This window comes from Neopelma chrysocephalum, unplaced genomic scaffold, assembly GCF_003984885.1.
Source record: "Neopelma chrysocephalum unplaced genomic scaffold, ASM398488v2 Primary Assembly neopelma1_147, whole genome shotgun sequence".
NCBI classification, from domain to species: domain Eukaryota; kingdom Metazoa; phylum Chordata; class Aves; order Passeriformes; family Pipridae; genus Neopelma; species Neopelma chrysocephalum.
In genome coordinates this window covers 695,853-723,291 of record NW_020897809.1, presented here as the reverse complement: position 1 = coordinate 723,291, position 27,439 = coordinate 695,853, and the positions used below count along the sequence as shown (strand labels likewise).

The 27,439-nt window shown below is 42.6% G+C and overlaps 1 protein-coding gene across 4 annotated transcripts in view; it reads left to right on the top strand.

Moving 5' to 3' along the window:
- Positions 1–157: 157 nt before the first annotated feature.
- Positions 158–27,439, top strand: part of RAD54L2 (RAD54 like 2) — a 68,760-nt gene continuing 41,478 nt past the window's right edge. The window contains exons 1-3 of one of the 4 annotated variants that reach the window (XM_027700420.1): positions 158–292; positions 926–1,019; positions 21,299–21,505. In XM_027700420.1, the coding sequence (XP_027556221.1) occupies positions 21,355–21,505 (151 nt within the window). In that variant the 5' untranslated portion in view covers positions 158–292; positions 926–1,019; positions 21,299–21,354. Of the gene's footprint in view, positions 293–925; positions 1,020–1,227; positions 1,354–21,298; positions 21,506–27,439 lie in introns of those variants that run through there. The other 3 variants (XM_027700419.1, XM_027700423.1, XM_027700421.1) reach the window with 3 other exon arrangements.

The following is a 27,439-nucleotide window of genomic DNA, read 5'->3' as shown; positions in this document are numbered from 1 at the left end:
GTCCCGGGGTCAGCCCGTGCTGGCGGCGCGGTGCCGAGCCGGGGCGGCCCGGCGGGGCCCGGGCACAGCGGTTGTCACGCTCTGTGGTGGCCGAGCGGCGCTGATCGGTGGGACCGGTAAGCACGGGCTGTGGGACCGCTGAACGGACGTGCAAAGTCGTTATTTGGTGCCTGTGTGAGACTTCTTGGTGAGCTTTGGAGCGGGGAGGCTCGGCGTGCAGAGCTGTTACCTCTCCTCGCCTGATGCCGTCTCTCGGCTTTTTAACTTGCTCCCTCCGAGGAAGAGTTTGCAGGTGACTTTTGCTGGTGGTTATGTGGGTGACTGGACGTTTCGGTGCTCACGTCTGAGAGATGCTCATAAACCCCTTTGGATTCCCCTCCTGCCCTTTCATTGATCTGTGCAAAACTGGTGCTTTAAAACGTTCTTGGTCCATCCCCTCAGTCTGTGTGCAGGTGGGGAATTTTTATTTAAAAAAAAAAACAAACAGTGAAAGTTCAGAGTTATTTTTTCCCTTTTTTTTATGCTGATAAGATACTAATGGTCACATTTACTTGTCTTTATAACTTTATAAATGTTGGATATCCTTTGTATGGTTATGCAAGCATCATGCTTGATGAATAATCACTTAGCCTGTAGGAAATCACTGCAGAAACTTCTGTGTTGGTTCAGGATGTTCCTGCTGCCTGGTTGGAGGTGGTAACTCCCCTTCCTGGCTTAGAGTAATGGGCCTGGTGAGTGCTCTCCTTCTGCTTCAATGCAGAATCAATTAATTTAGAATAAACAGCCTTTGTTTTGGTAGTTCTGCTCCATGGGCAGCAGCACCCAGCAGACGAATGAAAACCAAGCAGCCTGCTTGGACCACTGCAGGTGTTCCTGGTGGGAGCTGACACAGCCTTGGTTTGCTGAGGGAGGCTTCTTTCCCCAGATGCAGAGCTGTACACCCCGAATAGAGAGAGAACTGCACAGCTTCTTACCCTGTGACCTTATCAGCACCAGAATATAGGGGTTGTTCCTTGCTGGTAGGTGCTGAATGTGCCATTTACAAGAAATAAACAGTTGCTGCTTTAAGGGAGAGCTGTTGTGGCTGGGTGGTGTTTTCTGGGTTGACACTGCCTCAGAGTGAGCACCACCTTCTCCCAAAAAAGCTCTGAGGGTTTAGTCTCTGTTCCACTTGTACTGCACTCGGTTAACCGGGAACTTCTGTGTCTCTGAAACTTGGAATTCCAGATTTGATGTTCACGAGTATTGCAGATCCTGAATGGGAACATCTTGTGGTCTTCTGAGGAGAAGAACCAAGCAACATGGTTTTTGTCTCATCTCAACAGTGGTTGCATTCTAGTGAAGATTTGTAAGGTATAACCTGGCACAGAAGATTGTAACAGAACATTTGTGTTGTTCTCCGGCATCCAAGTTGATGTCGCAGAATAATTCAGGCTGGAAAGTGCCTCAGGAGGTGTCTAGTCCAACCTGCTGCTCAGAGCAGGATCTACACCAAGTTCAGACCAGGACTTTGTTCATTCAGGTCTTAAACCCTCCAAAGGCAAAAGAAGAACCTCCTCTCTAGGCCAGGTCACCACCTCCCCTGTTGCAGTTTGTGTCTCATGTCCTGCTGTGTGTCTCTGTGCATAGCCTGTGTCTTGGTGGCCTCCAGGTAGGTGTGGGAGAGCTGCACATAGTGTCTCCAGTGGGTCTGGAAAGTGCTGAGTGAAAGGGAGTCATGTTTTCCCTGGGTCAGGGTGGCTGTGCTCCTGCCCATACAGCCCAGAGTGCTGTTAGCTCGTGCGGCTGCCAGGGTGCACTGCTGGTTACGTTTCCTGAGTGCAGGTACAGGTGTGTGCGTGGATGGGTTTGTGCACACACACAAGTCACACTCATGTCAGGTGAGAGCTGATGTTTCTCACCCTCCTGCTGTGCAGCTCTGGAAGGAGCCTCATTGGTGTGTACACATATGTGTGTATGTGTACACACAGGTGTCAAATCACACCTTCTGCAGCACTGAGCAGTAGTTTTTCCACCCTTTTCCTCATATGTCTCTAGTGGTGACTGTGGGCTCCTTGGCCGTTCGTAACTCTTGTGCTGTCACACAACCCTGGCTGGTTGTGCCTCCCAGCCTGCAGGTCTGGCTGTTGTGTTACCTTCACTTTGTTTCTCAAAATTTTATTGTTTCAAACGCTTCTTTGAGATGTATCGAGTTACCGTGCTAGGAAGGGAGTGGCAGTGGAGTGAAGCTTTTCCCGTGGGGATTGATTTGAATCCCATTGGATCAACTTCAAATCCAGAATGTAACAATGTAGGAAGTGTGTTTTCAAATATGGTTGTTTATGGGTGTGAGTTAAATGAAACATTTAGGTACAATATTGCTAAGAATGCAATTAGTTGTAGTGCAACTAATGTTTGTGTAATTTCTTTGAACTTGTTTCCTTCAGGTGCTTAGGAGTTTTTGGGAAGCTGTAACTGAAGGATAAATATTCTCTGTTAACAAGGTCTCTTATTTTAAACTTCATTCTGGAGAACTTGGTTCCTGCAGAGGTAAAAGTACCAATTGCTATTCCTAGATCCTTGGTACAGATATAATTTTGAGATGCGTGTTTTCTGCTTACACAGAATAATTTCTACATTGTATTTTCCTGATTGTCAAGTATGTTGAGTTAATTACAGCTGAATTTGTTTCAGACAATGCTCATCTCGAGATGGGAATTTGTTGTATTTAAGCAACATTTGTAGCTATATAAAAATAAAAGCATTTATAAAGAGCTGTGGTTTCCCCTGCCTCCCAGATTGGCACTTATTAAGTACTTTCACCAGCACAGAAGAAGTCAATGTTTAGGTTCAGACTTGTAGAAAAACGTGTAAATCTGATATTTAGGTAATTTGAAACAATGAATGAAAATTTAATTTCTAGTTAACTTTTAGAAATCTTACACTTAATTTTCTAGGCCTTTGTAGAAACAGAGTCTTAAAGATGAAGGGGAATATTAAAGGAACACCATTTTTTGTTTGAGAAAGGGACAGAATTAGCTGATGAAATTGAATGTCATTACATATGGGGAGAAGGAAGAAGGGGGAATTACAGGTAGCCATAAGAAGGGAAAAATTGTTGAACAGGCACCTTTAGAAGCTGGTTGGACTTATGAGAATATGGTGGTGTTGTTTTGTAGATTGTTTTTTGAAGTCATTATTCTTTTAAACTAGCTAGCTAATGGCATCTCATTCTAAGTAATACTAAATTACTGATCAGTATTTTGTATGTGATAACCAGCAAATGCCAACTGCACATGTTTTCTGACAAAATTAGTATACCTGAAGTTGAAACAAGTTTTGAGAAGGGGAGGGGGGGAAGATTAAAAAATATATATTGCTTTCAGCTATGCAGATATAAAACTACGTAAGAATAACAATAAGAGTTGTTACTTTGGAAATTACTTTGAAGTATAGAATATAGGCTTTCAGAAATTCTTGAAGATCAGACATACCATTGACTCAATTTTATGTCTGATGTGGAATAGCAGAATTTGAGTCCTGTGAGCGAGGCTGTTTCAGTGCTATGGCAATCTCAGAGCAGCTGTGATAATTGAAATCTTGTTCTTGCTCAGTGGTAATGATGGAGTTGGGGTCAGTCTGACACCTCCAAAAATCTTGTGGCATTTTGAAGGTAACTAGAACTCACTTGAATTATTACATCACTTAAATTTAATAGCAGCATTTTCAGCATGCTCTAAAATGTGCAGGTAGGAGCAGTGATTTGAAGCCCTCTGGGGTGGCCTGTCAGCTTGTCCCAGAGCTGCTGTTCTGAGGGTGTACCTGCAAGTTGAAATGCACAAGCAAAGGCAGGAAGAATGATCCAACTCGAGTTTTAGTGGCAGCTGGTTATTCAAACATCAGAAGAGACATAAAGGCTGGCGTGCACTTGTCTGGAGGAAGTATTGATTCTGTGCTGGAGAAAAGTGCTGAATAACTTCATGACTGAAGGCATCACTCAAAGGTGCAGAAATCTTTAGGGGAAGTCTTTTAGCCAGTTGCTTCAAAACAAAGCTGAAGGACTCTGTTAGATGCTATCAGTGTGGCTTGTGGTATAAACATGGACTGCAGCGTTCAAACCATGTAAGCAATGCCCTCTGTTACTGCCCTAAATCCTGGGAGGAGTTTCTGAGCTGCAAAGTGCAGTTACATTGCCTTCTCAGACAGCTGTTTAAAATGGAGAAGAGTTGATGAGATGAACCTGCCTCTTGCTGATCGGACTCGAGTGACTCTCCTCCTCCTCCTCTCCACGTGCACACACAGTGGCACTGGTAGGAGCCTTACTAAATGGCACTGACACAAAACACTTTCTACTGCTATACCTGAAACGTCAAGCCAAGAATTAAGCACATCAGCAGAATTTTCTCTTCTGCCATTGTAACTGGTTCTATGCTGGCGGACCTTTTCTGGCAGATAAGTAGAAAATCAAAGTTGGAAAAGCTCAATGTACCCATGTGCTCTTCTGTGGTACAAACACTTCGAAACTTACGGTGAGCACGAGGAGGACTTTGATCGAGGCCTCACATGCAAAACAACACTCTTTATATAAGAAAGCCTAAAGAGAGGCACTAAACTTATAAAAGCAATTAAAGGGGTTTTGCAGTGATTTGGCAGATTACAGGCAGATAACTTTACTCCGGCTTCTCTGTTGCAAACCAGCTTGATCTAATTAACAAAGAACTGGAGCTATACAAAGGCAGAATTGATTACAGAATGTGCAGAACGTGGCTGATCAGGTACAAGGAGTTTCTAGGGCAAGCACAGTATGGGAAATAATTGAAATGTGGTGGAAGTAACATAATCTTGACTTTTACTTTCTTCCCTTCACAGTGAAAATTTTTACCTTAAACTTTAACTTGTGAAGAAAACTTTTCTAGCCCAACAGAACTGTGGAAATGACATTTTAGAGACATGGTAATTAATCAAAGATTTTCTCTAGTCTCTGAGAAACTCAAGTCTTATCTAGGACATCAGCATCAATTAAGTGTGGGTTATTATATTTGAAGTTGTTGAATCCAGAATAAATAGGTTGTTGAAGTGTATTGATCTCAGGTGAATTGCTGTAGCTGTTTGTTGCACCCAAAGGCTAATACAACAACCAACCAACCAAACCCCAAACCAGCCAAAATCCATGGGCCTGACAAAGCCTGGAAAGGGATTGTGGAGCAGAGAGGCTCATACTGCCTGCTGAGTCAACTTGGAAAATAGGATGTTACTCAAAAAGGACTTGATTGAGGAGGGCTGGTGGTAGGATTTACTTAAAATTAGTGAAGTAAAGGAAACTGTTACATGGCTGGTGAGTGGCAGTACTCTGGAAGACCAAAAAATCGTAATTAAAGCTCTTGTATCAAAAACAACTTACAAATGGGATTTGTGTGGTAATTGTATTCCCATGCCTGCCTCAGTCAACGAGAGTGTTGTTGAGAAGTGAATCTTGTTCAACAGATACAGTGTCGTGTATGATCTGTGAGTCAAAACCTAGATTAAAAATAGTAGATGTGGAAAGTAGAACATGAATGGAGTATTTTTCAGGGATTTGTAGTAGGTCCACGGCTTCATAGTATTTTTATCAGTGGCCTGGAAGAAAACATGAAATTAGAGCTGTTCAAATTTGTGGATTATGTAAAGGTTGTGCCTGGGTGGTGAAGCATGAAGAAGGAACGGCAGCTGTACAGTGTCCTCGGAGTTGTTTGGGTAACTGGGTCTAATATGGCCAAATATGTTTTTATAGAGCTGGAGCACAACCTTATGTATGTTGTGGGAAAGACTGGGGCACAATACAGAGTTGTGCTTCCAGAAACCAGTGACCTTGGAAAGGGCGGCAGGAGCAGAGCAGGTATATGGCAGTATGTGAGTCCTCAACTAATGTACATCCATAATAACAGGAAATACTGAATAAGGACAGAGGTGAAATCAGATGGGGGGTATTTTGATGAGGTTTGATGTTAGTGTTTTTAGAGAGATGTTCAAAAGCAACAAAGATATAGTGTTCAATGTTGCTTGGGTGATTAAATCGCTCATTAGAAAACTTCTTAGTGCTCAGTCGGTTTAGCTTATCATAGGGTATTTAAAAGTTTCTCAGTTTTCTTTGGGCAGAATAGGCTGTGTACCAAAGGGCTCTTTAATTTAGTGGAAAAAGATAGGATAGCAGCCAGTGCCTGGAAGTTAAAAAGATTATTTCAAATTAGGAAAAAGGCACAGATTGTTAACAATGAATGCGATCAGCCACTGAAGGCATTAGGAAGATGCTTGTAAGTATTAAGGGGAATTAGGATGTCTCCATCTCTCGAAGTCATCAAGTCGGGATGGAGTATCATTTGAAATATATGCATGAGGAAATGCACTGTACATGTAGGAGTGTACCTGCCACCATACAGGTACAGGAGCATTTGCACATGCTGAACTGATCTCACCCAGTTGTGTTCAGATCAGGCCTCCCTTCCTGCCCCTGCCTAGAGTTAGTCAAGTGATCTGATGATGATAGTTGTTCGTTTATAGCACTCCTTTAAATCTATTAAGTATACCTTTTCTCTCAAGGGAATAAATGTGCTCGTAAGAGCCATGTACTTAAATGAAACAAAATGTTTTGATCTCTTTTTTTTTTTTTTTTTTTTTTAGGAAACACAGTCATATTCAGTGATGAGGAAAGAAAAGGGGCTGTATGGGGAATGACAGGGATGACTGTTTCATTTCCTGAACTGGTTGGGCTATCTTCTTTCCCAATCTTTTTCCTCAAAAAATCTGATAATGTGCTCTCAAGAAGTTTACTCCAGTAGTGAGTAGTAATTACATTTGGAAAAAAAATGTTTTTTCATTGAGGAAGAAATTGCATGTGCTCTTGCTGGCAGAGGTAGCTCTGGGTGTGAATGAGTAAGGATGCAGTGTCTTCTCTGTCTCTGCTGGTACAAAATCAGTGTTTTCCTTGTCCAGCAAAGGAATGGTTTCTGTTTTGTCCTGCCTGCCAAAGTGATGAAGGACTATAGCGAGGAAAAAAGCTGCGAGCCCTCTCTTGCCTTGGCCATTAGGGAGAGGATTGATTGCCTGTGGGTTCACAGTGGCCCATTGGGACCATTGGTTTGGGATATTTTCCTAAACCCTTCTGGAAGTATGATGGGAGCCAGTCTGGTCGTGACAACAGCTACTGCCTGGTAGGCACCTTTCCAGATATCCTGATCTTTTCCCTATCACAGGATGAGTGCATGCCCAGTCATGTGTCAGAGGAAGGGCCATGGGAAATACAGGAGCTGGGTGCTCTGCTCCTGGCACATTGTTGCTGGATGACCTTTTCCTCAGGTGCTCCCTTGGCTTCTGTAGGGAATGGGCATGTGAATCAACAGCCCTTGTGCAGAAAGGATGTTTCCAGCAAGCACCAGATGTAATATATCTGTTCAGGACCTCTGGTTTTGGGGAAGGGTCGGCACTATAGCAGATTACTTCTTTTGTCACTGTAAGAGACTGTCCTGCTCAAAGAAGTTACTTCCTCGCAGCATTTTCCAGCCAAGTGCTACCTTTCCCCCTCTGTTGCTTATTTTACTGTTTCATCAAGGCAGGCAAGGTCTTGTATTCTTTTCTTTGCACTCTTGGGCTGGCCTGCGCAGGAAGGCTTAGAGATAAAATCCTTTTGTTGTGGGAAGCTGTTTATATTTTAATCTTTGAATTTCCTTGCATTTTGGAGGGGGTGTATCTCCCCTGCATCTCTCGCTCTCCTTATTATTATCATCTTGTCTGACCCATTTTGCTGACAAAGAGAAGGCAGTGAAGAGAGACAGAAGTGGTTATAACTGAACAGTTTTTTACTTGCAGTCTTACAATGACTCCACTTTTTCTTTCTTTTTTTATTTATTTTTTTAAGGGATCTGCTGGCTTGTTTTTGCAGTTGCTTTATGGTAGGGAAGATTGAAGGTGAACAGAGTTAATTGACCAGGAGTCTGGATAAGATTTTGGGGATGGGGAAAGATTGTAGAACTCAGGAGATAAAGATTTCTGTTTTTTCTACTTCATTTTGTCTTGCTGTGCTGGAACTCCTCCTACATCTGATATCAGACAAGTATCTTTCTCATGGCTGCTGAGGGGACCCGTCTCTTCTTTCCTCACCTGCATCTTTGCTTGCCTGTGACATTGTTTAGTATAAGCTGTAAAATATGAAAAAGTTTACCTGTGGCCTGGGTCAGAAAATTGAGACCAGGGGTTTCTGGAGGGGCAACTTCTTTCTTGTGAGGAGAAAGGATAAGAGAAGACTTTTAGGACTTCATGCCAAGGGTAATTATGCCTCCTTGAACAGTTAGGGTGAAGTTGTAGTGCTGAGGGAAACAAGCACTAAGCAAGCAGGGGATGTGCCTGAGAGGCTTCATATACTAATATGTGTTTATGATCAGAACTCCACAGTGGCTCTTGGTTGCATCTTGGGGAAAGGTGTATGTTCTAGGACAGCCCAGGAATATCTACTTATCCCAGACATAATAAGGTACAACATAAAAACAAAGAAAGGCAGAGGGCTGAAACAAGTGATTCGTTTATTTAGGTACTAATAATTAGCCCTTGATCTCAAGCAAGGGTATCATGGCCAAAGCAAATTCCACTTCATGAGCTTAAAGAAATTACCTATTTGTTCTCATGGTGCAGATTGCATCACTTCCCTTTGTCACCCCATAGAACTGTTCCTTTAACAAGTCCTGCCTGAGTGCCTTCAGGAGGGGACCTGCCCTGATCCAGAGAAATTTCTGTCAGTGCCAGTTATGAGTTTCTCGAGGTCAGGGCAGCTTATTTTCCTGCACCCTAGAACAGAACCTTGTCCTGTCTTTGCCCCTTTAGTGCCCACGTGTAACTGCAAGGACCTGTTCACACAGGCTCACACTAAACATGTTACATGTTAAGGACTTACATGAGGAGGTCTATGGGTATTTTACTTTGAGCTCTGAGCAGTTTAAAAGTATTTGCTCTGGGGAGAGATGTGCACAGCAAGGGTGTCTGACTGCATGATGTAATTTATGATTCTTTTGCCCCTTGAGTGGCAATTGCGTTGATTTTTCAATTAAAAGAGCCCAGCAAAATGAACTTCAGAAATAAATACCTCTACACAAACCACAAAGTGATGCCATGACTATTTAAAGAAAGGGACAATTGAGAAGATTAAGTCTGGAAATGTTCATGTTTCAGCTCGAATACATGCACCAGCATTTTGGTTGGTGCTTGTGTCGAAGGCAAGGAAGCTTTGTCACAAAGACCATCACTTTCTCAAACCAAAACACTGTCTGTGCCCCATACTGGAGCAGTATCTGGCTGCCAAGAGCGTGGCCCTGATTCCAGCTTGGACAGCCCAAACCCAGGGCTGCGTGTTTCCACCCTTTCACTGTTTTTTCCCTTTGTGCCTGCACAGCTGTTCTTGCAACTTCGTAGTAAATCACATTTGGGAATGGAATTTTGCTCCCAGGTAGTTTTTCAGCTGAATCAGTTTGGTGTCCAGCCACAAGAGTTGTGCTGGCACAGTGTGGGAGCGGTGTGTGAGTGGGAAAGAGCAGCTACTGCCGAGAGTGTGTTCAAGGCCCGAGAGGCTGCAGTCAGCAAGAGGGAAAATGGGTAATTTAATCAAGGTCAAATGTTTATTACCCTTCTGGTGCCTGTGAAATCTGAAAACTGTCTGTCAATGTCAAGGCATGTCTCTGTCTCTCTAATTGGTGAGATTAGCATCAGATTTTGGTTGCCATCTTCTGTTTGTTGTGCTCTTTTATTCAGTCTTTGCATTAATTATTTGCATCACTTGCTGATGAAAGTGAAAGGAACAGCATTCCTGGTGTAATGTAACTGTCCAGAGGTTTGATTACTCTTACAGCATCTTGTGTGAAAAGGCAGCTGGCTGCAGCTTCTCCTTTCCAGAAATAGTGCAAGAGCTGTATATTCATTCCTTAGAAAAAAGGAAAAAGTGCCAGGGTTATGGAATGCACCTCAGCAACTAAACACAACCTTCCGGGCATAGGAAGTGAGAAAAATCAGCTTGTGTTTGCAGGGGATGTTGGGGTGGGGGAGGTATTGGGAACAAAGAATATTTTCTTAAATCAAGAAGTTGTTGTAGGAGTGGTGTCATCATTTTGGGTTTAAAGTTCCTTGTCCGTAGGTGTCAAGAAATTGAGGGAGCAGGACCAGAAAGTAAACCTTACAGAACCAGCACCTTTCAATGCTTAGTGTGTGAAGTGTCCTGCGGTCTCTAACCTTGAAAACCAGGTGTCAGGGTGACTGTTCCATGGAATAGTTCTGATTTTGAGATCAGATATTTGGGGAAAAGCTGCTACCCCAGAAGAGATGGGGTTTTTTTATTTTCCCTCAATCTTGGGATGTGGTCCAGTTATCTGTGGAGGACAATTTCCTGGGGAAGCTACTTTTTTTTTGGGAGGGGGGTTGGAAGGTCTTAACTCTGGACAATGCATAGTATGATTTACCCTAGCCAGCATTTTAAAGTTTCTGTCCACTGCAACTTCACATCCTGTTCTCCAAGGAATGGGAGTAGGTTTTTATTAGGTGATCTGAATTTGTTTATTCTATAATGACAATGGTTAACTACTTGAGAGAAATAAGACCCAGATAATGAGTAGAGAACACTGAGGAAGTGGGTGATCTGCTTAGTCATGCACTCTGTAGGAAAATGTTTTTGGTTTGTTTTTTTTTTTCTGTTTCTCCCTTAAAAAACAATTTAGATATGCCTTTTTCTTCCTTCTGTACTTACCATAGCACTAATGAAAAACAAGAGAGGAGATCTTATATTTCAATTAAATCAATACTTCTGGTCAGTGAAATCTTATTTTAACAGTGAGATACAGAGCTGGCAACCTCTGTGCTAGTGTGGAACCTCTTTGTGAATATCTGTCCTTTTATTGTGATAAGAAGGTGCATCCTCCAGAAAGTCTTTAACTTCTATCATTTACCTCCTTCATTCCTAACAGAATAAATGTTGAGATTTTACAGCATTGACAGCAAGTCTTCTCTGCAAGTGCCATGTAACCAGTTTTCTCTGTTTAAGAATGTTACTAAATGTAGCCAGAATCTCCCATCAAACCAAGAGCTGTAGTTACTGTTTAAATTTCTTGCTTCAGCCCAAATCAATAATGGTCAAGAATTTCTACAATTAGACAAATGGGCAGGTTCAGTAAAATGAGTGGGTGAAAAACTGGGTGGCCAAGCCTAGAGTAGTGGGAATGGTGCCACATCCCACTGGTGACCGGTCACTAGAGGGGGTTCCCAAGGGCTCAGTCCTGGCTCCAGTCCTGTTTTATATCTGTATCGATTATCTGGGCGAGGGGGTTGAGTGTACCCTCAGTGAGTTTGCAGACAACAAGTTGGGCAGGAGGGTTGATGTGCTGGGGGGCAGGAAGGCTCTGCAGAGGGGCCTGGACAGGCTGGATCCATGGGCTGAGACCAACGGTGTGAGGTTCAACACGGTCAAGTGCTGGGTTCTGCACTTGGGTCACAACAACCTCATGGAGAGCTGCAGGCTGGGGCAGAGTGGCTGTAAAGGACCTGGGGGTGCTGGTGACAGCAGCTGAACATGAGCCAAGATATGCCCAGGTGGGCAAGAGGGTCAGTGGCATCCTGGCTTGGATCAGCAATAGTGTGGTCAGCAGGGCCAGAGCAGTGACCATCTCCCTGTGCTGGGCACTGGTGAGGCCACGCCTCAAATCCTGAGTTCAGTTTTGGGCCCCTCAGTACAAGAAGGACATTGAGGTGCTGGAGTGTGTCCAGGGAAGGGCAGTGGAGCTGGGGAAGGGTCTGAAGCACAAATCTGATGAGGAGCAGCTGAGGGAGCTGGGGGGGCTCAGCCTGGAGAAAAAGAGGCTCAGAGGGGACCTTCTTACTCTCTACAACTCCCTGACAGGAAGGTGGAGCCAGGTGGGGGTCAGTCTCTTTTCCCAGGTAACAAGGGACAGGACAAGAGGAAATGGCCTCAAGTTGTGCCAGGGAGGTTTAGATCGGATATTAGGAAAGATTTCATGGAAAGGAGTTGTCAAGCATTGGAGCAGGCTGCCCGGGGAAGTGTGGGGGTTTTATTTTATTTAAAATACATGTTGATGTGGCACATAAGGACGTGTTTTAGTGGTGATCTTGGCAGTGCTGTGTTAATGTTTGGACCTGGTGATCTTAGAGTTCTTTTCCAACCTAAAAAATTCTATGATTTTATGACTTAGCAACCTTGATTGAAGAATAATAATAATTGACTAATCCAACTAGTAATTGAAGAGGAGGGGAGAAAAAATAGAGATGAGGCAAGAAATTCCATCCCTGTTGTGTTTTGGGAGGTATCAGCAGTTGAGTGTAGGGATGCTGACTTCTTACAACATGTGGTCACCTTCACTTGGGATAACAAGTCAAGAGGACACAAGAAGACCTGGCTTTCCTGCTGTTCCCTCTGTACTTGCTCGCTGGGCGCAGCTGCCAGTCAAGCAGCATTTGCAAATGAGCTTTGATGGAAAAAGTGGTCATTTGGGGAAAGCACTTGACTGAGACTTGCACTTAACTTTGAGAGAAAGAATACCTGAAAGGTTGTGGTTTTTTGAAGATCACAGCTGAATGCTCTTTGTCATCCTGCTTCTGAATCTTGGAAACATAACATTTTGGGTTCTGCATGGGCACGAATATACAGTATTGTCTGTTCAGTGAGAACAAGTACTGCAAAAGACATTGCTAGCATTAATGAAAGTTAAGTGAATTTATACATTTGGGAGACAGTGACATTTTTACTCTAAAAGAGTTGTGTCTTGTAGCCAGCAGCTACTTCTAGATGACTGTTGTGGTGCTTATTCACCATACAGTGTTTTATAGGAATTTGTTAATGTGTCCCTTTTCAATTGCATCTTCCTGTCTTAACATTTGGATATGCTTATGACTGTAGGTGATGGTAGTTAATGTCCTGTTTAGCATAAAGTGGGACAGGACGAGTGGGTATGTTTACCAAAATCCCACAGGTTATATTATCCTTCTGTTAATATTTGTGTGTCTCCTTAGCCCAACTTGCACTGTGCTGTTTTAAAGCTCTTTTGGAAGTAAGCTCAAGTATGTAGAGTCATATACTCATAATTTTACAAGCTAAAAATGTCATCTGCATATCATGAGACTCATAGCTCAGGTTCTTTTGTGAAACAATACTTATTATCTCTAATTGGGGTGATTTTTATGTGTGTATGCAAACGATCCCCCAAGCAGTGTGTCGGGTTGTTTGTGCTGTATGGGGAGAGGCAATAAACTGCATTCTTTTCCCTTCCAGGCCTATCCAAACCATTGGGAAGTTTCCAGCCAGCAAAACACAACCAAAGTGACGTTTCCATTACTAAGGGCAGAACCACAGGAGGCTATTTCATCAGTTGCTTTCCCTGTGAGCAACTTATAGTGTCAATCTTAAGTGTTATCAAAGCAAATGTATTTGTGTAGGATGGATAAGGATCATAAGGAGTGTTTCATTTTGACCTGTGTAGTAGGAAAGGCAAAGATCAACAGGTTTTGGTGGCTTTGTTCTTAAAACTAGAAGAAAGATGACCATTTCAAGTGGCACTTAATGTTTTAATTTTTCCAGCACTGTGCAATGTTGAGGGAGGGAATGACTGTTGGAGGGAATGACTCTGAAAGAAACCCATGTTTATGACAAATTTTAATTCTCTAATGGATTTTTAATCTACACTGGCATTAAGTAAAAATTAGTTCAATGTCTGATAGCTTGACTGTAACTTAGGTCTAACATATGCTAATTGTCATCTTCATGTCATGTTGAGTTCAAAACTTTTTATTTCCATTTCTTTCTACTTCAGGATTTCCTGGTTTTCTTCTTTCTTTTTTTTCCCTCATTTTCTTTGGTAAACTGTAGGTGGCATAAGTAATTCTTCCTCATCCCTAGTGTAATTATTGTTGCTGGAGGTGGGGTAAGGAATAAAGAGGAACAGACCTATGTGGAATTCTTCCTTTTTCTAAAAACTGCATAAACCAGAACCTCAGGTTTTAAGTCCAGTTCTGAAGAGGGAGAAAGATGACGCATCAAAACCAAACTCCCAGACCTCTGTGATTGTTTGTGCTGAAATGCAGAGCTATGACTAAAGGCAGAGCTCAGTTGTGTTTACTTTGTGATCTTCCAGTGACAGTGTGCAGTGTGACTGGCGTCTGCCTCACAGGGGATGGTGGGCTGCCCTGGACTGCTGCTGATGGAAAGCTCATTTCCTGAGCAGGGACACAGTCACAGGCAGTGAATCACTCCCCTGTAAGGAAATGTGCTTCTCCAGGAGGCAAAGAAAGAAGAGTGTGTGGATGGGGTGATACTCAGAAAATAGGAGAGAATCAGGCCTTTTAATATTATGAAAACTTGCAATTATTCTCATTCTGAAAGATGAAAACATTGTGTATGAGCTATCCCAGCCTGTTTCTGTTGAATTCCCTTCAAGGAGGTGAGCCATAATGTTCAGATATCTCAATGACCAAAGCCATAGCTCTTGTTCAAGTAGTGACAGTGACTGATCTTTCCTTGAGAGGGGATTAGCTCCGAGCCTTTTCCCTCCTTTCTGTTCCACTGCTTCTGTTTATGTAATTTAGCCTTGATTTATTACATAACTTCTTCTCTGGCACCTATGTATAACAAGAGCTTAAACTCCTAGAGGGATCTTTCAGCTATCTGGATCTTCCCCTGCTTGTGGGAATTGGCTCATGTCTTGACATAGTTTGGGTGTTCGCAAGGAGAAGGCTTGGCACACCTCTGCCATGAACTGAGTCTTCAACTCTGTCTTTTGGAATATGGGAATCATTATCACTAATGCAGGGTAGGGACATTTACTCCAAATTAATCTGCTATGTAAAATGCATCGAATGTAATTTGGAATCCTGGCATGCTGTGCCCTACTATTGAGTCTTCCCCATAATTTGAAATATTTTCTTGGGGTTTTACTCCTCTCGTAGGTCTTCGTTGCTTTTCTATAGTTGTAGCACCATGGGCAAAACCTATACAAGCACACCTAGAAGTGTCTTTTGTGTTGAAATGCTGTTTGCTTTGAAAGCAGAAACAGTGATTGGAGAAGGAAAGTTTTCTTTTCCCCATTTTTTCTTTATCAGGGAATGCAAATGTCATTTATATAGAAGTTGGCAAAGCTAAAAACATAAATGGAAATTCTGTGAAGTAAGAGACGAAATTTTTGTTATTTTGTGATAATGATGATGGTGATAATCCAGATCAATATCAGTAATTAGTGGAAGCAAAACCAATCACATGCTTCTTACCTCAGGTAGCCTGAACTTTTGTGCAGTACTAATCAAACCGCTCTTCTGTGGTGAGTCGCTAGTGAGGACACTTCAGGTTTTCAAAGGAAAGAGTTGATTTATAGGAAGTCAGTTTCTGCTTTAATAGAGTAAATAGAAATGCTCTTATAAACAATGCAACATTTTATATATACAAACACAACAGCAGTTTGCCCATTTCTGCTGGCTGTGTCCAGAGGTGAGGAGCCTCACGAGGTCTGTGGGGAAGGAAACACTGGCACCTTGGGAAGAGTTCAGGTTTGCTGTGGAGGTTACAAAATGTTGACACTGTTGGCAGTGGGGTGTTCCCGCATCCCTTCTGGACCGCAGGAGAGGAGGACCCTGAGGCTGGGGGGCGGCTCCCGCGGCAGGTGATGGATGTGGCTGGGATGTGCCGCCGGCTCAGGTTGTGTAAGGATCGGCAGATGCTGCCATTGACTCGCGCTGGCTCTTTTTGTTCGGATCACAGTGGGAGCCAGGCCTTATGTAATGTTCATTGTCACATTCTCCGTTCCAGCACTGTCATGTCAGCAGAGGGGAAGGATTAGCTCTTCATTTTCTTTATGAGTTGGTTTTAGGATTTTTTTCTTTCCTTTCTTCCACCCTTTCTTGCAGCAGCTTTTATTGTTTTTGTTGTGAGGGAACAGCCAGTTTCAGGCTGGGTCTAGTTTTGGGGTGCCTTTCAGGAGGGAGATTGTTAACCTAGAGAGAATAAAAGAGCAGGTCCCGCAACTCTCCCAAAACTGAAATATGGATGTGTTTTTTTAAAGCAGTCTGTTATTTTTTTTCCTCTGTATTCCTGCTCCCCATAAATCACAGTGGGCTCCTTAATACTCACAGCCAGTGTGGGTGAAGACTGGATGCATTGTCCTATATTTATGTGGGGTGGGGAGAAGCACACTTGCCTTCCTCAGAAGGGCGGTCCAGGGCAAGCAGATGCTCCCCAATTTATGATTTTCCAGGCTGCTTCCTTTTCCCTCAGTTTAATATTCCTGTGGAAAACACATCACTTAGAGGGGATCAATGCCACTTAGTTTTGTTGCAATTTGAACAAGATGAAAAGGAGAATTGTTTTCTTCCTTCCCAGCCAGCAGCGTGTGGCCACCAGTTAGCTGTGAGTCACAGCTGAAAAACTGTGCTTCTTGAGTCTCAACAGTCTCAGGCTGCGAAGGAAGAAGGGATTTAAATCACGAAGTAATCAATTAAGGATGGCTTTAAATGTGATTTGTGGAAGTTATTCCTGGGGGAAAGAAGTTCCTGTTGATTTTTCAGTAAACACTTGTTTGCTTTGTTAAAAGCACGTAGGGGATCTGCTGGACTGGTATTAGTCAGTAACACTGACTCCTTTTTGGGAAAATATTTATCCTTTTAAGTGATTCCTCCTCTCCCTTGCCATTTTTTACATGATAATGTAATAGAAGTGTTAATATGTTACATAACAGAAATTAGAGAAATTATAGTGTTTGTTAGAATTAAACTGTCCAAACCCACTGATCTTGGGTTTATTTCTTGGTAGATTTTTAAATTGAACAGAGAAGTATTAATTATTTTGCAATAACATTGCAAGTTATTACTTGCAAACTGTTACAAGATTTTCTGTCATACAGAGAAGCTTAAGCTCATGGCTTCTTTAGTGATGCATCTGTGTGCTTTATAATAATGTTCCATTAGTTATTGAAGGCTGCCTGTAAGGTGCCAAAACGGTGCTAGCAGTGATTTAGCAAAAACATGAGACTTCCCCTGATGAGCCAGCAGTTACCTTCATACACATCCAGTTTGGAGTGTTTGTGTGGGAGCTGAGAGTACTGAGAGGAATCTTGTGGCCCCAACCAACCATTTTACTCTTTTGCTGCCAAACAAAAAAGGAAAACAGTTAAAGGAAATTATTATTACCATGAAACATGACTGCACAGCAGAGACTGGAGAGCATTATGCAGCACTGACTTAGAAGTACCTGGTTTTATTAAACTGTCTGTGCAAATCCTCTTGTGATTTGCCAGCGTGCCTGATTCTGTTTCTATGGCCAGGCACCACAATGGCCAACGTGAAGTCTTGGTTATAAAACAGGCTTTAAGGGACAAATCTTGATGAGCCCCAGATATTGGGCTTGGCTGGAGGTTGGGGAGGTAATGGAATCCTCTTTACTGTTCAGCGCTGGAGTAGCATTAGTGTTAAACCTGCCCTTTCTGAAGGGATTTGTATGGGATGGATGTGTGTACTCGGGAATGAGCATGTCCTGTGCCTGAATCACTTGTGTCACATAAGGCAAAGAGCTGCTGTAAAGTCACTTTGGCTTCTGTGGCTTCCTGTAGGTGCAGGGGAACCCTGCTTCTCCTTCTCGGGTGGGGAAGGACTCCAGTCTGCTCTTCCTGCTTCCTTTTTACTCGATGGTATTTGTAATAGTCCATTAAATAATGGTTTAATATTTATAGTGCTGGTGAGTCCTCAGATGAAGGTGATGCACAGAAGTGACCCAAGTCCCCACACCCTCTGATGTTTGCTGTTTCACTTCAGAGTTTGGCTCGTGGCATGCGTGACCCTGCTGTGTGAACAACTGTCATGTAGAAGGGAAAAAGTTGCTTGCACATTTCTCCCTCAGCTTCATATGTAAGAAGTGACTTTAGAGCTTCGCAGAGTGAAAGACAAACATGAGAACAACAGATTTGTGTCCAAATTTGCAAGGCTTCCTCATCCAGAACTGGGCCTCCTTTTCTGTGCTGAGGAGGAGGCAGTCATCACCACATGGTATTTACTTACTATCTGAAATGTTCTACCTTAAAAAAACAGAGCTCAAAAAACTTCAGAACTATTTTTATCTTTGTTGAAAGACAGGACATAATACATGAGAGAGTCTGTCTTGGATGTTAATTTGATGTGCAGTTGATTGCAGGGTTTAACTTCCTGGGTAGGATAAACATGACAGCTCTTTTCTCCTCCCTGAGTAAGCAAGAGGAATTTCTCAGTGTCTTCCCCTAATATCCCACCCTGGTTTCTCAGCAGCCTCACCACATGTTAGGGCACTGTACTGTAAGGGTGTCTGGCTGTCTGTAAGGATGATGCAGTGGGATTGATGTGTGTTTCTTGGTGCTGTCACCCTCCTCATGGCATACATCCTGCTTGGGGGGCAGCTCCTGTCCTGTGGCAGGGCAGGGGCTCCAATGTGGCACAGCCTGAGAGTCCAGTTGCAAGTAATCAGTTTATCTCTCTCAAAGTGCCCTTCCTGCAGCGATTAAACGCTGAGCACAGTGTGCCTGCATGTGCAAAGGCAGGAGATGGGGCAGGTTGGAATAACTCAGCCATAAAACAGTAGCAGCAGCTACAATCTGGCCCTGTTGTGTAATTCCCCTTGGTGGGAGGCTCTGAACTGGGTCAGATCGGTGTGAGAAACGAGGGCAGTCTCTGGGCTGTGTCCCGTGTACCTGCTCCCTGCTCCCAGTGCCACCAGGCAGGGTGGGATGGGAGCCCTCCCGAGACCCAGGCTCAGGCAATGCTGAGTGGAGCTGCCAGAGCCCAGGAGCAGGGAGGGAGGCAGGAAGACAGGCAGCACCACGACAATAGGCACAGAGGAGTTAACCATCTTTGTTTCACCCAGCTTCTGCAAGATTTAATTAAGTCTTTTCAAAAGCTTCTGTTTAACTCTCCTGCATATGGCTGGGGCTGCGAGCGGGTGTCGGGAGTTGGCTTATACAGAACGTGTATTTACTGCTAAACAAAAATAAAGCTTAGATTTGAGCCCTTTTGTACTCCAGTTTGAGAGAAAGCTGTTCTCCACTGGGTTTGATTTTATTTGTAGAAATACAAGGACCCATGTCCTTGCCTTTAAATAGTGTTTGGAAAGTGTTACGTGTTTTGATTTGGGTTTTTTTTAAAGCTCTTTGACAAATGATGAAACATAAGAGAGTGACACACAGGAGGATACTGATGGGAGAAACTGTATCATGTGTCATTCTTTGACCTGAAGCATTTAGTGACATTACAGCACTTCTGTTTTTTCTGTTTGTAGATGAGAATTTATTCCTGCCATGTTAGTAGTGTTTGTGTTTGTTTGGTTGGTTTGTGCAGCTTTGCAAGTTACAGGTTTGAGTATGTTTGTTTTCACTAGGGCTGAATATCAGCTGGAAGGGAACATTATTGCTACTTAAAAGAAAAAATAAGCTACTGTTTTGAAATACACAGAGACTTCAGCACAACAGTTGTCAGGAAAAACTCGTGATAATAGATGGCTTTGTGTTTGCAGCCCTTGGCTGAAGCACCAGACGTCAGAAAGCAAGTGATGCTGGAGGTCACTGTATTGCACCAACCTGACAGCAACAGGGCTCGTACCTGCCTACCACAGAAGCTGAATTAATATCTTTGGCTTGTGTAAACTGGCACACTTCCACTTGAGCTAATTCAGATTTTGGCCTTTTCTGCCATCTGTTTGACTAATCCAACTTATTTCGTGTGACACATTCAATAGTGTAGGGACTTCAGTTGTCTCTGCCTGGTGGTAAAGTGCTCCTGGGACCAAGTGGTGAAAGGCTTCCTATTCCAATGCCAGTTTCTGCAAAGCCTGCTCTTCTCTTATGTTTTTTTTCTTTCAGACACTCTTCAATGTTATTGAGGAGCTGAGAGGGGCAGAGCAGGAACTGATGACTTCAGCTGGAATAATTCAGCGTACTGGACAGTTGGATTCTCAGCCCTGCTAGAGGGGTGTTGAGTTGTGTCTTTAACCTTCAGGTTTCTGAGCTTGTCTGGTAACTGCTGAAACACAGCTGAAAATGACATTTTTCTGTTTCTTGAAGTGTTTTTAGATATGTGAGGGGCCTTATCAGCTTAGAAGTGTTTTTTTTTTAAGTGGCTGACTAATTCTTAAATATTTCATAGTTTACACTGGAAATGTGGTCTAAGTAGGGGGCAGTGGGAAATCAGTAATGATGAAGTGTTTTCCTCATCTTTCTTTAAAGCTTTCTGGGGAATATGTGGGTAGTAATTCTTCTGCAGCTTGATTTTTTTGAACACAGCCTTTGCTTCAAGTTCCTTGAGATCAAGATGCTTTATATTCCTTTCTTGGTTGTGTTTCTTTTCATCCACCTTATCTTACACAGCTCCTTTGTGATCATTCTATTCTTATGGGAGAGGAGTGCTAAGGAGAACCCATCATTGTCCAGAAGGGACAGTGCATGATCTGAACAGATAAACTTGTGACCTTGTGACTGCCCTGGTCCTCTCTTTAGGTTTTATTGTTGTGTTGTACCATGATTTCTGCTGTGATGCACTGGAGGAGTCGTGCACAGCCAGCTCCAGTTCTTGTCCTTGAGAGAAAGGAAATGCAAATTGTCTGATCCACCCTTCCTTTGTGTTTACTTTTCTTCTTACCCTGTTTTACAAGGGACATTCAACCTTTAGAAACTGGATCTTTGTTGCCTTCTGTCCGAATTATTAAGGTAACACTGTTTCTGTTGCGTGGTTGGATCAGGGAGTTCAGCCAGGCTGTGATGAGGAGCTGGGTGACCTTGGCAGTGGGTACAGCTGAGGCAGGAGGGGGGTTCCTGTCTCTGCCCCATGTCTGCACACTGTGATGGTGCATGCAGGGATCAGGGTAACAGGTATCCATAGGGGAATTCTGGGACTGATCCTCTTTTCTATGCTTCATATTTGGACAGCAGTGTTCTGAAGTTGTTCACATAATTTATTTATTTTCGCATCTCTGAACAATCAGACATTGATATCAGGAATCTTTCTACTGTGCACATGTCAGGGATACCAATGAAGACTTGGGGGCTTTGAGTGATTAGTTAATATCTTGGTTCTGATACTGATTCTCCAATGCTGGACCTGTATCGTTATGATCCATTGTTTGTGGCATCCATTTTCTACACAGGATTTTGTGCACTGTCTGATATTTAACATTCTGATATAACTTATTTGCAAGGCTGATGGCAGATTTGTGTTTTTATGTACTGTAATCCTGCTATGATGTTGAGCTTTGAGGCTCAAAGGTTGGGACCCGCTGGGCTCATGGACCTCTTTTCCTTTCTTGCAGGGCTGCCTCACGGTAGAACATGAGCAGGTAATGCACCAGGAGCACCACTGGGAATCATGTCAGACGAGTCAATCTCAGGGAGTGATCCGGACCTGGACCCGGACTTGGAGCAGGAGGATATGGAAGAGGAGGAGGAGGAAGATGAGGAGGAGGCGATGGAGGAGGACAATGATGGGGATGACGAGGAAGACTTACTTGATGAAAGTGGTAAGTGAATGGAGCTGTGAGTCTCTGCATACATTATATTTATGTTATAGGAAAATGGCTGTAGCCCCTTAGTAGATTGTGTAAGGGTTAGGATTTGTCCAGCTCCTGGTAGGGAGAAGTGCTTACATGGGTGTTTAGTTTAAATAGGGATTTAATGTAGGTTAAATATGGAGTCCTGGCCAAAAACAGTCCCATAAAGAAAACAAGCCACAAGAATAAAATGTAAGGAGGATGGAATTTTTAAAATAGCTACAGATTTTAAGGAAGCAATTATATAAAGAAGTAAATAAATCAATTTACAATTACTTGTGTTGTTAAAAGAATCCAGTGAAAATTTCGCATCGCTGGTTTGGCCATAAGTAACGAATTTAATGGATGCTATGGGCAATTATTGCTCATTACAATAATAATCTTTAACAGCTGGAAAATATTCTTTTCTGACAGCATACAGGTTGGGTTCAGTTTTGCTTGTGTGTTTTACAAGATGAAAGGTGGAAGTGCTGACTAAGTAAGTTGTCACCTTCTATCCTCACCTGGTTATACCTGCCCTACTGTCCTCTTCAGGAGGGGACCAGTTCAGGTCAGGACCATTACAGCTGTTTGTGGGCCTGTGCTGTGCAGGTTACATGTAAATGTTATTAGGTAAGTATCCTGGGTCATGACATGGTCCTAGAAATCAGTTTGTGGGTCCAGCACAAGGGCTGATGTTCTAGGGCATGTAGACAGGAATGCATAGCTCAGGTGGGAATCCCCCAAGCTGAATTTCCCATCAACCTCTTTGTATCATAAAACTGCAGCTGGAGCCTAAGGAGGTGCTCTGTTTGCTTCCTTTAAAATCCCAATTTTTCATAACTTCAAAGGGTGTGCAGATATTTGAATACACCTACTTAAACCTACTGGGAGTCTTCCTTTTCTTAGCATAGAATGTGTTAAAGACAGATACTTCTCTCTTCCAGTCACTAAAGTATTTTTAGCTTCACAGTACATTGTTGTCCTCAAGTGTTGTTTGTTTTGTTTTTATATTCTTTTAGCCACGTGCTCCTTGAAGATGCTGTTTTGATTTTTAAATGCTTATAAAATGTTTACACAAATTAATTTTATTCCTCTGTTTTTATTCATGTGATCACTTTTTCCTAATGAGAAAGTAGCAGAAAAGGAAATGTTAGTTCAGGTGAGAAACAAGGGAATTCTCAATACCACAGAGTTGTAGGACCACAGATTACTTTGTCTCAGAGAGTGGTGGTGACTTTGTCACTTTGTTCATGGGACCCTGCACCCAGTGGAGCTGTAGGAAGTGTGACTTGGTAGCCAAACTTTTATTAATAGAGGGGAGTGGCTGTATGTGATGGGGGATATATGTCATTCCCCATGGTTATTTTATCCTAGACCTATGTACTTTATCATCAACATCTGTATTATTGTGGGTGAATAATCATAATTGTTTGTCAAGATTGTTCTTTCCAAAGCAAACAAGATTAATGTTGGTATAAACAAGATTAATGTAGGTATACAGAACATCATTAACTGCTAATGACAGTTGCTTATTTTCATCTTAAAACACCAGAAACATGTTTATGCTTTATATTTCTGTAGTGACTAATTAAAAATAAACTTTAACAAATGTAGAAAATAATGAGGAAGAGTAAAAAGACAATTTACATAAAACTAACATAAAAAGCTTTTATTGTTGTTCATTAGGTACAGGAAAAACCCTCGTTTCCACAATCTGAGCAAAGCTAGATTGCCTCTGAGGCTTCAGATTGTTGAGCTTTAATTCTCTCTGCCAGAGTATCAGGATGCTTTCTGGGTGCTTAGATGTACAATTATTTTCTTCTATGGGGGAGTCCAGTCTGCTTTTCCTGATAGCTCCTCACTGCTACAGACTGCCTCAGAAATGTCATTTGGCATCTGTATTACCTTAGGTCTAACACAGAACCAGTCTCCTGCTGTTTGTCCTGTGAAATACAACCACCTTCAGGATTAAGAAGTTTGTTTTATTTTGCCCGTCTGATGTTTGTAGTCCTGTCTTTGTAGATGAATCTCATTCATAAAAATCATCTGAGGAACAGGCAGTTTTATTCACAAGAAGGGGTGCAGTGCTCTAATGTTTATACTATGAAGCATTTAAAAAGCTTAATTTTAATATTTTCTGTTAAAACTTTGTTCTCCCTATTCCCAGCTGTGCTGTTCTCTTCCCCTTCTGGTACTGTGGTTGTTCTGATCCTATTTGGGATCCTGGGGGGATCATTCCCTTGTGGATGGGCTCTTGCATATTTCTAGCACTACAAGACTTAGAATATTATTAATGTTTCACAGTTACTTCCTTGGAAGGACAGCAGGCTGCACATATATTTCCTCCAAACTGAAGCCAATTGCTTGTTTTAAAGAATAGTGATTATAACAATTATAAATGAACATTTTTATTGTTTGCTTGCAAAGTAGTGGCTTTATATTAGGATTTCCATATTCTGATGGTGCCTCAAATGACTTAAGAACCCTCCAGGGTTAATGTAATGTTATCCACCCCTGTTGATAACACTTAGCAGTGACTGGTGTTTTGCACATTTAACCTGTCTTTGTCTTTTTGATATATGTTGCGTGTGGAGTTAATAGTTGTGAAACTTCAGTTCTGTAATTTTCTTGGTGTTCCTTTTACATTCTGATAATTGAATTTTCAGCTTTGGGGCACTTTTTCTCATTTCTGCTCAGTTTTGTTTGCATTTAGTATAGGCTGTCCCATGGATGGTCTAGAGTTTAGTTTGGACTTGTATAGTACAAGCTTTCCACTCTTGTTGGAAGCAATTCTTAAACCTTCTCCCCCTGCCCTCAATGAAGAAAAAGAGCCTGGAAGGCTTGTTTTCTGAATATTTCTGGGTAAGTGAGAGCTGATAACCACATAGCTTCCATCCTTTATACGTTTCTTCAGTGGTGGTCAGTTAGTGAACCTTGGCATCATGTGTAGGAGCTCTTACAGCTTTAGTCTTTTATTTTGCTGGTGTGCTCCTTCCAGGCCATTCCTACTCTGACCCTCAGAACCCCTTCCCAGTGGCTGCCAGCCCGCACAGCCATCCTGGCAGCACGCTTCAATCCTAGCCAGAGGCTTCCACTGTTTCTCCAGCCTTGTCATCCCTGCCCACTTCATCTGTTTTCTCACCACTTGTGGGTTGCAGCCTTTGTTTTATCATGTTTGATTTTCTGATAGCAGTGCGTGACTGCTAAGAACTTTTTTCGTTAACTCCCTAAATCTTTTTCACTGGAAATGTGGTGTACTGATGACTGTAGAGATAAAGGGCTGTTTCAAGTCCTGCACTTTTTCTCTGATCCTGGTAGTTGCTCAGGGCTGTGTAGAACTCCATAGGAATAAAAGCTGATTTAAGCAAAGAGGAAACAAACCTCCAATATGGATATTACAGATCCTTTCAAATGCAGGGACTGTTCATACCTCAGAGCTTTCCTGAGGAAAGCTGTTACGTGTTTGAATGAATCCCACTGTAGTGCTCTCTTTTGCCGCTTTTTGAATGTCTTTGGATTATTCTGATTGAAGTCTCTGGAATTCATTCTCTCTTGCTCATATGTATTGCTGTAATTCTGCTATTAATAGTGATGGCAAGTTGCTTGTTTTCTTACCTCTGAGTATATGGACGAAACACTTTTTTGAAGTGTAGTTCAGGGGTAGAAGTAGCTGTTCAGTTCTCTGAAAGATTCCTTAATGAGCACAGGCTTTCAGACACTGTCCTCAGAGGCTGCTGGTTGTATTTGCATTACAGGGTGTATGGTACAGCAGTACTTTTAGGGTATAGCAGTGAACAGTTTTCCAGTACTACAGTAGTACTGCAGTTCTTACTGTACAAATATAGCAGTCAACACCAAATAATAACATATGAGATGCTACTGTTGTGCTATGACAAGCTCCATGGAATTGGCCTTGCCTTCTGTCCTGTGTTGTTCACGTTGTCTGTTTTCTCCTTTCTCATTCCCTCTTTCTTTCCTCAGGGCTGGGAGTGTGCTAACTCTGTGGCATCTCTGTTTGACTAGTGGAGAACTGGAGAAGCTCCCTCTTCCCAGCTCAGACTCATACTGTTCCTCTTGCTTCCTGACAAAGTGCTGGAGCAAACCAAAACTGGTTTGTGTGGGGTTTCTATGGACATAGAGGCCCTTCAAGAGGAGTGAGGAGCACAGGTGGTTGGTGGTACAGAATAGCAAGTCCCAGGAGAGGAGGACACACAGGTGCCTGTGCTCTTTTGCAGTGCAGCTCCTCAGCAGGGTGAAGGTGTCAGAGCCAAGTCTCAGAACCCCTGAGAGATTGGCACAGGAGGTGAGTGAGGGGAAGAGAGACCCTTTTCCTCATCCTGGCCTCCTAAAACTGTGTTCATCCTGTTTGACACTTGATAGTATCGTGACAGATTCAGAGTTACCTTTCCTTTCTGGAGATGATCTACAATATATTTCAGTGGCTGCTTTTTGCTTGAACTTGAGCTGCCACTGGATATCATAGTTTTGAGTTTCCCAACATATCAAGGCAGGAATTCATCACTTCAGGTGGCAGCCACTGATGATCCAGATTTGAAGAGTTCTTTGCTTTCCTTGAGTCCTCGCTAGAGGAATGCCTGTTCATTTGAAGGGGTCCTGCTAGATCTACTTTGCCTACAATTTTCACTTGGTGGTGGTTGGGGAAAAAAATGTTGGCATGAAATTATAGCAAGAATGGATTTTGTTTAATGTGATGCTCCTTTGTGGCTCTTTGTGGGTCATCACTGGTGTGTACAGCAAGGGGTGCAATTACATTGAAAGGAAAATTGATTTGTAGCTGCTTGGGTAATTTCCTTGTGTAACCCAATGGTAAAAATCATTAGTTAACACCTTACTTACTAGAAATTTCATTAGAACCTGGAGTTATTAAAGCTGAAATTATTCTGGAAATCTGTTTTTGGAGTCATATGGAAGTGTGGGTTAATACTTCTTTGAATGGTACATGAATGCATCCTTGAAGTACAGAGATCTGCTACTCATTTTGGAGATGGTGTTATTCATGTGCTTCCCACCCCAAATCATTCCATCTTTTCTTCTCCCCAGCAAATTGCTGGAACAAAACGAAACTGTGGGGTGTGTAGGAGTCCCCAGCTGGATGTATGTGGTTGGGAATAGAGCAAATTTCTGTCCTTACAGGGGAAGAGAGGAAAGTCTTTGGTATAAATCTGTTCATTTTGAAGGCTCCTCCTGCTCAAATGCATCAGTTTTTGCTTTTCAACTGAAGTTATTCTTAAAAATTAGGTCATGTTATCCTCACCTGTATGAAACAGGCAGAAAAAGAGTGTGGAAACGGTCTCCTAAACAAAACCCTACTAAATGGTATCCTATTCTATATTATTTATGTCCGGATTTAGAAAGGCCCATACTGCTGGAGGAAAAAAATAAGATGATGAAGGAACTACTGTTAGAAAGTAATTTACCTGCAATTTTTACTTGATTTGGATGGTCCTGCTTGTGTTGGTAAATGGAGATTTGTCCCAGCAGTCTGAAATCTTTTTGCCTTCTACTGTTGACCAGACTGCACACCATTTTCTCTTAGGAAACGCTGATCTTAAGTTGTCCTCCCTATCTACTGGAAAATGAAATATATTCCTTAAGAAGAGGAGGGAGAAATACATACTTACTTCTGTAATCTCTCAACTCCTTTTAGAAAGCACCCGAGCTGTGTCCTCGGGTGGCATCAGGGGCAGATGGGCATCCCAAGGTCGAGACAGCCTCAGACAGCAGCTGCTCTTTGAGGAACCTTGTAATGAGCTGCTTCCATCTGCTGCAGTACATGGCACAGTTGGCTTGCTTGCTGCTTGCTTTCTTCCTCAGTCTAGTGACATGTGCTTTGATCTCCTGTCCTTGTTTAGCTGGTGGCAGGGGCTAAGGAAAGGCACAGGCCCATCAGAGTAAACCTGG